Below are 11,741 nucleotides of genomic sequence, written 5' to 3' on the forward strand. Positions count from 1 at the left end.
CAATAAACTTGTCCAAGAAACAAATTAAATATTTTTATGTTTTCAAACTTTTTTATTTTGGAAAATTTTATCAAAGTATTTCCCATGTTTGCTAAGTTATGGACAAAGAGGTGAGGTAGGGTCTCATGTTCTTTTGAAAAGAAAAAGGGAACTTTTCCATTTCAAAACTTCTCCCCCGCAACCCTCTTAAAATGAAAAGTATGTTGTTTTTCATAAAATACTTATTGAAATTTAGCAAAGGTAACCCAACTTAGTTATAGAATTATTAAATGTCAAGTTCCACGGTCTTGATAACGGCTTAAGTTTATACAAAGATTTATTCAATTTGTATACTTTATCTTTTTGATCTTTGATTTCAAAACTTTTTTGTTACTACTTAAAAATAATTTTATTTAATTCACGATTCAAGAAAATTATTTTCACATCCATTTGATATAGTCAAAGCCAAAATAATATGAATAGAGGCCAATTTAGTCACAAGATCAAGTTTCTTATTAATCTTTCTTGTTGAAAATAGCCTTTTGCGACTAATCATGCCTATCATTTTTTTGTTTTAAAAGGCAAGTTGGGGTTAGGCGGTTATTATTCAATGTACCACTGGGGTTTAAACCTGCAACGTGTCCTACTGTAAGAAGACACGCATTGACAGCTTCCAACAACGCGGAGACCCATCATGACAATACTCTTAGCTGGTTCAACCAAAACAAACACAATTTTAGATTATGAGAAACTCATTTGTGTGTAGGGATAGCATTTGCTGCCCTAGTGGGTAAGGAAAATGGTCATATATAGTTTATATAATTCATCGACAACTTAGTTACTATTCAAATATACGCGAAAATCAATAAATTTGAGCACTAAACTATTTTCATTGGCTGCAATCATCACTTAAGAAAAATAAAATGTAAATAAAGAAGGGCCTGTATGGAAACCCATGTAAACTTGACGAAGACCAAAAACTGTAAGAAGTAAGTTTTTTTAAAAGGCAATTTTCACTGCAGCAAATGTTTAAGTGAAGCAGAAATAAAAATAAAAAACTACCAAAATATTGGAACATACAAAGGAAAACTTAGATTATACTTGGCTTAAATAAAAATAAGAAATTCACAGAATTAAGAACACTAGCCCTCTGACCATGACAAGCCCACAAAATTAATGAAGGGAAAAATAAAAAATAAAGATAATAGCAGAAAATAAAAAATATTTTTCTTCCATAAAAATGGGTGATAAAATAACAATAAATTGAAGAATCATGAACTCTCAATGAATACCTTAAAATAGGTTTCTTCCTAAGTCCACATCATTTTGAAAGACAAAATTTGAAAGAAAAACAAAATAAAGGAACATATCATGGTTTTTATCCAAAACTTATCATGGTATATAGCGGCACTTATTTTTTTGGCTGTTTTTTTAAGAAATTTACAGGTCCTAAAGAAAATGGCGATATATCACTATATATAGGCTTTATATAGCCCATATCCTTACCATGGTAAGGAACCCCTAGTTGAAATTCATCATGAGGTTGTTTTAACCAAATCTCAACTCATGGCAAAATGGTCAAAATAACAGGAATCTACTCTTGGTTCATAGTTTTTTGGCGTAAACATTTGTTTTTCTTTTTAAGTTTGAAAATTTGGTAAATTATAGCCTATTGATTTTTCAACAGTAATAAAATCTGACATATACATTAGAAAAACATGATCCAAAGTCTATTTCTACTAAACTTAATATGTAGTTCACATCTGATGTGCAAAAAAAATCCTGAAAAAATAAAATTATTATAAATTTTCACTGAGTTATTTACCTACGAGGGCAGAAAACATTATATATATATATATATATATATATATATATATATATATATATATATATATAAGTGGGACCATGATTATATAAAAGTGGTAAATACCAGAATCGGACCTGTATCATTTGGCCAACTATTCAGATGAATCAGCCGATGCCGATTATTAAGTGAATAGTTCTGAATTGGCCAAAAAAATATTACATGGCAATCAGAATGTGACGTGTTAAAGACATTAAAATAATGCTAAAATTTGAATTTAAACTATTTTTTATATTTATTAGAAAATAGCCGATTAAGGTCAGTATTGTATTGATTTTCTGGCGAAACGATAAGTATAGACCGATACGCACCAATACTGACAACACTGGTAAATACCAAGTTCAAGAATAACCTGTCATGAAAGCAACCAAAATTGATATAATTAAGTTTAGTAGTAGCCGCATTCTTCACCTATTTCATTCACAAGATTCAGATGATCTGCTTGATGTCTACTTGCTGCCCCCCACCCAGCCAAAGAGACCCTTTCAAGGGGTCCCAAAGGAATACAAATTCAAAAACTTTGAAACTCCTTCCACATGCAAAGCTTTTAATTAATCTCAGCTGGGTTCACACTCATCCTAGTATGTAAACAGTTCAGATTTGGATTCAGATTTGGATGGTGAAAAACTCGTACCAAATCCGATTCTTTACACGAAATAATCAGGTTCCGATATTCATCAAATCCAGATATCTGTCGAGTTCGGTAGTAAAATATCAAAAACCATATCAGTATCTGATTATGATCGGATATAGTTTTCACTTACCAAATCCGACTAAGCAAAATTGGATTTGGTGGGATATCAAATAGAATCTGATCCATTGACATTCCTAGTTTCTTTTGATGAGAACTGGGTTTTCCTTGGGTTAGCAAAAAAAAAGAAAAAAAAGATAAAAACATATTAACTAGTAAATAAATCAAAATATCTGAATCAATTGGTGCACGTTCACACACTTCCTTCGGTTGTGTGCCTCTCAATTCCGGGTCAAAATCAACATGGACCCTCTATGCAGATCCGCAAACCGGCCCCACAAGCTTCATATGGAGAAAGTGATCTTGTACTGGCCAACTTATGGAAGTAGCCTGCTGGTGCAGGTTTAGAAGATCATTTCAGAAAAATAATGAATTGGATTAGTGCAGGTGGACTGCTACTCCTACAAAAGGAAAAGATCAACTTGGCTTCTTTGTAGCACATGAGACTTTTTCATTAGTACCAATAGGATAAGCATTTGGAGACTATAGGGATGATATTAGCTTTGTGGTCTGACTCATGAGGCGTGAAGTTTGACTCAAATGAGCATTTAGAGACTACAGGGATGACATCTACTTTAGTTCATTTTGCTCATAAATAAAATTCGGTGCTCTTTCATATGGACAAAAGTTTCTGTTATGGATAGACCTAGATCCTTTTTTCGTTCTTTTCGTGTTTGGATCAATCAGATCCATTTAGTTGGGTTTTGGACTCTTTGCTTTGGTTTTGGTTGTTTGAGATCAGTCGACGAATCTGATCCGTATTTTATTTGGTTTGTACTGGATCAGATCCCACAGAACTTGATTTGCCCTTGAACTATTTAAGGGGACTTAACCCCCAAAATGAAAGTATCTTGAAAGTTTTTAGAAAACTCTTCTCTCTGAGATCTCGTTTTTTTTTTTTTTTACGCTTTTCGATGGTACAATCATCGAGATTGAAGATCTCCCTTTGGTTGCACCCATTGCCTCTGATCGTTGGGAACGTGTTTCTCCCTTCGATCGTGGCATCTACGATTTCTCAATCATTACAAGCACATCAACTACTAGGGATGACAGTGTGTGTGTGTGTGTGTGGTGGTGGTGGTGGTGTGTGTGTGTGTGTGTGGGGGGGGGGGGGGGGGGGGGGGGGGGGAAGGGAACGGGCCTCCCCCTGCCTCACCTCATTTAGACCGAGGATGGAGGCAGGGATGGAAGTTAAAATCAAAACCCATGCGGAGATGAATGCAAGAATGAACTTACTCTTTCTCCCGCCTCGCCTTGTCTCCGAACCTTGTTAATAAAATAACTAAAATACCTTTAGAGATGACAATAGATCGAGGATAAATGAGGCCCCACCCCGCCTTGCCGCGTTTGAACCAGGGATGGAGGGCATGAAACGGGGATGGAAGCAATGATGGAGGTTAAAATCAAAACTCGTGCGGGGATGGAGGGCAGAATTTTGAGACAAGGCGGGGGTGGAGACATTGTCTCCCGCTTCCGCCCCAATCTATTGCCATCCCTATCAATGAGAGGCCAAGCCCTTCACGTTTTTTGAAAAAACCATTAAGGCATCGATCTCGAAAACAAGTCAAGTTGGATTCGTTCTTCATTATTTTCTTGTTTGGATCGATCATATTCATTTAGTTGAGTTTTGGAATCTTTGCTTTGGTTTTAGTTATTTGAGATCAGATCTATCTTGGACCGATCCATATTTGCTTTAATTTGTACTGATTCGAATTCGCACCGGACCGATCAGCCCCAGAACTATTTAAGGGAAACTTAGCCCCAAAATAAAAATTTTGGAAAACTCCCATTTCTCATATATCATTTTTCATTTCTTCTTCCTTCCTGCTTTTTGAGGAGTATAATTATAGGGATTCAAGATCTCATTTGATTGCACCCACTGCCTCCTATCATCGAAAATGTGTTTTTTTATTCTATCTAGCATCCACGGTTTCTAAGTAGTTATGAGCACATCAACCAAAGCCCAAGCCCAAGCCCTTCACGGTTTTTTTATGGCCTAGTTTCTCAGTCTAAAACTTAAATCACATAATGAAAGTATGAAATATAGGACATTTTCCAGAATCTGTCTTACAAAACACTCCACTTGACATAGTCCAACATCAAATAAAAAATTGGTGCAAGGAGACTCTCACATAAAGTGGGGGTGCCAAGTGGCACATGACTTGATGCTAAAGGATCAGGTCAGGAGACAGAGTGTGAGAGTAGATGATGATGATGTACTGAGTAGCTATTTAAGCATTCTTGGCCCAATAACATGGTTATGTCATTTTCTTGGTTAGCTAGAACATAGACTTCAGGTCTTGACGGAGGCTTTAGTCAGTGGAGACCAGGACAATATTGAGACATGAAGCTTGACTAAATGGCCTGGGCTCAATCTAACTTGCCATTGTGCTCAGTGTGGTTGTTGGTGGTGTGCTTGCAGTTGCTAGGACAAGGTCGCGTGAACCTCTCTATTCAGAGAAGATTCACCCCCATTAATATACAAAATTTTAGTAGATTAAGTGGTTGAAAAGGCTTAAATTGTCTCTGTCATTAAGAAGCAAGTTGATAGCAATAGCAATAGTTGTTTATTGTAGTGCTTGTGAATCTTGGAACTCGTACATAACACTACCTGCTCCTTAGTAAAATAAAATTTGGGTAATGCCGTCCCGGGTAGAAACTCTCCCAAAATGCTGTTACTATCTACTGCTCATAATAATAATAATAATAATAATTGTTATAGTTATAATAATACGATGGACATTATTAGAGAATAGAAGTAGAATATTGTGATAGATCTGCCATCATCATGGGAGATTCTAAGATTTTTCACAGTTTATGCTTCTATGGTAGTCTGGGTTCAAGCAAAGAGTAGCCAGCTACTATATGAACTCTGACATTACATGTCCACTAGTAATAAGATGCTAGGGACCAATATTCATCAATTTGTTTGGATTCCCTGGGAACAGGCACACACTGGATCAAGAAAGCCAAAGACTTCCAATGTTTGAATCAAGAAAGCCTCAGTAGCCCAATGAAAGTGCCTACCTTGTTCAGTAACCAATTGGACTCATAGCCTAGCAAACCAATGTTTAGCACATTATTTTTTTGTTGTATTTGCATACAAATACAAGTCTGCTTCATATGGTCAAATTGCCCGGGCTAGCATACAAGAGCAAGATACTTGGAGATCCAAGCATAGATTAATATCTCCATCTTAATCACTTTTGTCTCTCTTAAGCCCCCTCTTGATCACTTATAAATCAAGAGATTAAAATAATCAAATCGAGACCAATAACAGGTGATAGCATATATTAAAAAAATATAAAAAAAGAACAAAATGCAGCAGTAGGTGGTTCTAAGATCCTTCGAAGACAAAATGCAGTAGGTGGCTTTAAGATCGTTCAAAGTGCTGAGAAGACCAACTACTTACAGAATACAGTCAAAAGAAAGCAACTAAAGGAATCTAGGAGAAGAAGAAAGATACCCCCAGCCCCATTTTTTTAAATACTTGAGAGAGAGCTGCTTGCCTCCACACTTCTTTGGGGACTTTAACACTAAGCAAGCCACAGAGAGAGATAGAGAGAAAGACAGAGAGCTGCTTGCCTCCACACTTCTTTGGGGACTTTACAGTAAGCAAGCCACACACACAGGCAGAGAGAGAGAGAGCTGCTTGCCTCCACACTTCTTTGGGGACTTTAACACTAAGCAAGCCACAGAGAGAGAGAGAGAGAAAGAGAGAGAGCTGCTTGCCTCCACACTTCTTTGGGGACTTTACAGTAAGCAAGCCACACACACAGGCAGAGAGAGAGAGAGAGAGAGTTGCTTGCCTCCACACTTCTTTGGGGACTTTAACACTAAGCAAGCCACAGAGAGAGAGAGAGAAAGAGAGAGAGCTGCTTGCCTCCACACTTCTTTGGGGACTTTACAGTAAGCAAGCCACACACACAGGCAGAGAGAGAGAGAGAGAGAGAGCTGCTTTCCTTCCTATGTTACTCCCGTATTTCCTTTTTCTGAGCTGCTTTCCTTCCTCTGTTACTCCCCTGTTTCCTTTTTCTTGCTTAGCACTCGAAAGAAAACGACGATGGTTGTGCTCCAAAGGAGGCAAAGATCGAGATTTTCTGAGATTTTCCGGTGAGAAGGACAAAAAGGAAGGCGACCAACATGGGAATTCAATCCGAAGACGACGTGGTTCTCATCAGAAACGGCCGCAAGGAAGGAGATCCCACCATCATCACCGTCAATTGCCCAGATAAAACCGGGCTTGGTTGCGATCTCTGCCGTATAATTCTGCAGTTTGGCTTAACCATTACTCGAGGAGGTGACGCTTCTATTCGTTCTTTTCTTGGTTTTCTCTTTCTGGGTATCGTTCAGTTGATCGTTTTCTCAGAAAAGGAATTCTTGGGTGTTCTTTAGACGTTTCTACGGACGGGAAATGGTGTTACTTGGTTTTCTGGGTGGTTCCTCGGCCGCTTGGCCGGCCCATAAGGTGGAGCAATCTGAAGAAGCGCTTCTTGTCCGTGTGCCCGCCTTGTTCTTCGGCGGCTTCTTTGTATCTCCGGCAGGAGATTCCGGCGAAACCGTCGGAAGTTTACATGCTGAAACTGTGTTCCTTGGATCGGAGGGGTCTTCTGCACGGTAATTTTGTCCCTTTGTTGGTTTTTCTTCTTTTTTCTTTTTTTTTTGAAAGGCAAGCTGGGGTTAGGCAGATCCCTACCTGATACCATTGGGATTCGAACTTTCAACGTCCCAACACAAGGTGACGTGCACTAGCTACTCCTACCAGACAAGCGTAGCTACTCCTACCAGACAAGCGGAGCCCCCATTGATTTTTGTTTTCTTAGTTTTAGCGTGGTTTGTTCACTCTTTTGTTTCAATACAAGAGCAGATGTGACTCAGGCTTTGTGTGAGCTTGAGCTCACCATCAGAAAAGTGAAGGTCTCAACAACTCCAGATGGGAAGGTTATGGATCTCTTCTTTGTAACAGACACCAGGTTTGGCCTCTTTCTTTTACATTCCATGAACATTACCTCTTCTTTTAGCCATATTTTTCTCCGACTCTTTAGGAAAGAGATCTCATTATGTTTCTCAACTTAAGTTGAGTCACCGATGATGTTTCCGTCGCATTTGTACTGTCAGATCTATATCCAAATTGAATATTAATAGTTTGATGTACAGTACAAATGGCCTTCGTTTTGATATGTGCATTTGGAGGAATTGGTAGGTCCTAACCAGTTTACTCTCCTAACGTTCCAACTATTTTCCAAACAGCATAGTTGCAGATTTGCATTGCTTTTTTTGTTTTTGAACCTGCAGATGTACTCTATGTAGCTTTTTAATGGAAAACATTTATAGAATTAAATATTTTTCATGTTTAGATGAAATTCTAGAGAAAATAAAAACAAAGGCTCGTATTGCACTAAACTTTTATAATAAAAGATGTTTTTCATTAGTTTAATTGGTTTCAAAATATTCTTTTGTAGTAAATAAGCACCCAAAGGTTCAGCCCCAAGGGGTTTGGTGCAGTGGAGGGGGCCTTGTCCACTAGACGAGTGGTCAGGGTTTCATTCCCTTGAGCGTCAAACTCCTTGCATTAGTCAGGTCAAAGGATAAGACCTTGATCAGCCAAAGCTGGGCGACTCTCAAGGGGTGCATCACGGGTTTACACCATTGGGAAAGCGACCTTAAGGCAGGCTTGGTCAGTGCGACTAGGTCTCTGATACCAATGGTGGTTTCCCCGTCCTTCATGGAAAAAAAAGCACCTACAAGTTCAGATTAAGGCACCTAAAACTATGTTTCTTGGAAATGGTTAATTGGGTCGGAAGGATAAACTGGTTAGGACAATTCCTCTAGGTATTTTGACATCTTAAAAAAGTGATCTTAATACCATCCTTCTGCATTCGTCATCTAGAATGCTAAATTTACCATGATGTTAATTTTTTCTGGTTTTGATTGTACTTGTTCAAATTTGTTCTCTAAAAGAATTGTTTGTACTTGGTTGCACACACGCATGCATGCGGGCACCATGTGATTAGAGTAATGATATTAAGATTGTTTTTTGCTTTGGAAAGGGAGGAACTCCACATGGAAAGTAGGAGAGCTGAAACATGTGAGCATCTAAGAAGCGTTTTGGGAGGATCCATGATATGTTGTAGGTTGGAATTGGTTGGTCCAGAGATGGGAATTTTCCAACAAGCCTCCTCTTCATCTGTTGGCTCATCTCTATTTACTGAAGAAACATTCAGTAGAAATCAGAATGCGGACACTAAGATCTCGGTTACAATCGATAACTCGCTTAGCCCATCTCACACTGTTGTCCAGATCCTCTGTTTTGATCATAAAGGTCTTCTGTACGACACTATGAGAATTCTAAAGGAATACAATATACAAGTCTGTTATGGAAGGTTTACTTCAAAGGATAATGGCAGTTGTGAGACAGATTTGTTTATAGTGCAAGCAGATGGAAAGAAGATGATCGATTTTGAGAAACAGAAGGCCTTGTGTTCCAGGTTGCGAAAGGAACTGCTTCAACCTCTGCAAGTGAAGGTGGTGAGTCGAGATCCAGATATGGAGCTTCTGGTTGCTAACCTGGTTGAACTGTCTGGCAGGGGTCGGCCATTGGTTTTCTATGACATCACCCTTGCTCTCAAAAAGCTCAATATATGCATCTTCTTAGTATGTCTTCTTCCCTCCCTCTTTTCTTTCTCTTTTGTCAGCACACACCCATTTGGAGCATTTTATTGTGGTTGCACCTAAGCACAACGGCTGCCAATTTCCTCAGTGTATGCATTCTAGTGAACGGGATTGGAGTCCTTGTATGCCATTTTGTGCATGGTGTTTTGTGAATGTGTCATTTGTTAAGCAATGATACGTCTTGTCTTTTGAATAAAATGGCATACAATACTATCCTATCGGTGCTTAAATGAAAAATGTGCTACCACAAATGGACATTTAAACTGTGTAAGATGCCCAAATGAGGTAGAGAATGTGCCCTATTTTACTTCGTCATCTTATGCTCTCTATTCTAATTAATCCTAGTAAGTTTTATGATCTTCTAATGCATCATGACAGGCTGAAATCAGGAGGCATGTGATCGATGATCGGGAGTGGGAGGTCTACAGAATCCTCCTCTTGGATGATGACCATGGTTTGTTCAGTGTGAGAAACAAGATTGAGGAGGAGGTGAGAAAGATGTTAATGGGGTGGGATTAGCTGTGTCTGAGAAACACAAGCCTGGGGAGGATGTAGAAACTATGGTGGAAGGAGACATATAGGTGAGTTCTGTGGAAGTTTTATGTCTATAGTGGTGTATCAGATTCACTTGATGCATAGAGCAATGTAATGCTTGAGCCTGTTTACAGTGCCATATGTGTTCAGCTTCAACGGCTGACTTCATTGTAGAATTGCAAACGTCAGTCCAGGGAGACCAACAACTCGGTAATTTATAGCTCATAGTCTCCGAAATCTCGCATATAATACACATTGGCTGCTGTTATTGCTGAGATTTCCATTTTGTTGGCTGTGCAACTTTGTAGAAGAAGTGGGGCTACAACCCCCGGTTTATTTGGGCTTTGGCGTGTACCATGAACTTCATGAAAGATGTGTAGAAATATCTTCTTGAAGAGCTTTTAGGCCACGTATGGAAAAGAAAATTTTCTCATATGAAAAGAAAAATTTACATGCAAGTTCTCATATGAAGAGTTTTCAAAGAGAGAGCAGCTTGTCATATAAAAAGATTCTTTGTCTTCCGAGATGGAGTAATTTTTCACACTAAAAAATTAGATTTTTAGAAAAACACTACAACAAAGCAGTAGATTAGCGACGACCACATTCTGTCGCTAACCATGTTAGCGACGAATTAGCGACAACGAGGCGACAGTATGCTTACGTCGCGAATATTTCGACGCTAACTGGCGACGGAATAATTCCGTCGCCAGGTCCGTCGCTAATTGCGACGGAATAACGAGCGCTATATTCCGTCGCCAATCCGCCGGTACTAAATAGCGACCACGGCTTGGCGACGGATTTAATTCCGTCGCTATGCCGTCGCTAGATTAATATGAATAGCGACGGATGATTCCGTCGCTAAGCCGTCGCTAGATTAATATGAATAGTGACCGAATCATCCGTCGCAAACACAAAAAAAAATCAAAAAAAATTTATTTAAAAATTAATTACCGAGAACTGTACAATTTCTATTTCCTGTACAATTTATATTTCCTGTAAATAAAAAACAAACCACACAAAAAAATTCATATAACAAGTATCTATAATAATTAATCGTTCCACCTTAAAATTAAAAAGTTTAATTATTTACAATTCAACAATTACAATTAGGAAAAATAAAAAAAATAGAACTTCTTCAACACAGTCCTCTAATCATCGCCAAGATTTTGTGCGTCTTCTTGTTCATTGTCTTTATCTGTCCCTTCAGCTCCACTACCCTGATTATCGCTAGCAGCCTACACAAGAAAAGAACAGTCAGTATTGATAAAGAAAATATAATGAAATAAATTACACACTATATGTGATTCTATCATGTGCTCATATGTGATCTAAGGCAATAAAAAAACTCTATATGTGATTCTATCATGCTCATATGTGTGCTAAGGCAGTCAAAAAATTGAATATGTGATTATAGCATGTTCATATGTGTTCTAAGGCATCTAAAAAAACTCTATATGTGATTCTACCATGCTCAAATGTGCTTTAAGGCAGGCAAAAAACTATATATGTGATTCGATCATGCTCGTATGTGTGCTAAGGCAGTAAAAAAATTGAATATGTGAATATAGCATGCTCATATGTGCTCTAAGTCAGGCAAAGCCAAAAAAATTATATGTTATTCTATCATAAATGATATATAACATGTTCATATATGTTCTAAGGCAGTTAAAAAACTCTATATGTTATTATAGCATGCTCATATGTGTGCTAAGGCAGTCAAAAAACAGAATATGTGATTATAATATGCTCATATGTGTTCTTAGGCAGTCAAAAAACTGAATATGTGATTATAGCATGCTCATATGTGTTCTAATGCAATCAAAAAAACTTTATATGTGATTCTATCATGCTCATATGTGCTCTAAGGCAGACAAAAAGTTAAATATATATATATATATATATATGTGATTCTATCATGCTCATATGTGTGCTAAGGCAGTC

The 11,741-nt window shown here is 38.0% G+C and overlaps 1 protein-coding gene across 1 annotated transcript; it reads left to right on the top strand.

Annotated features, from left to right (window-relative positions):
* The first annotated feature begins 6,737 nt into the window (after positions 1 to 6,737).
* LOC149821747 (ACT domain-containing protein ACR10-like) lies at positions 6,738 to 10,360 on the top strand. Its single transcript, XM_089981095.1, has 5 exons — positions 6,738 to 6,894; positions 6,990 to 7,211; positions 7,462 to 7,567; positions 8,645 to 9,248; positions 9,645 to 10,360. Exons 1-5 carry the CDS (start codon positions 6,738 to 6,740, stop codon positions 9,783 to 9,785), a joined length of 1,230 nt encoding a protein of 409 aa, XP_089837221.1. The 3' UTR covers positions 9,786 to 10,360.
* Positions 10,361 to 11,741: the final 1,381 nt, after the last annotated feature.

This window comes from Nuphar pumila, chromosome 11 (assembly GCF_984573655.1).
Source record: "Nuphar pumila chromosome 11, dmNupPumi1.hap1.1, whole genome shotgun sequence".
NCBI lineage: Eukaryota > Viridiplantae > Streptophyta > Magnoliopsida > Nymphaeales > Nymphaeaceae > Nuphar > Nuphar pumila.

Coding starts and splice junctions, on each gene's coding strand:
- LOC149821747 (XM_089981095.1), top strand. CDS start 6,738: ATGGGAATTCAATCCGAAGACGACGTGGTTCTCATCAGAAACGGCCGC. Junction 7,212..7,461: donor TCGGAGGGGTCTTCTGCACG/GTAATTTTGTCC, acceptor ATACAAGAGCAG/ATGTGACTCAGGCTTTGTGT. Junction 9,249..9,644: donor TCAATATATGCATCTTCTTA/GTATGTCTTCTT, acceptor GCATCATGACAG/GCTGAAATCAGGAGGCATGT.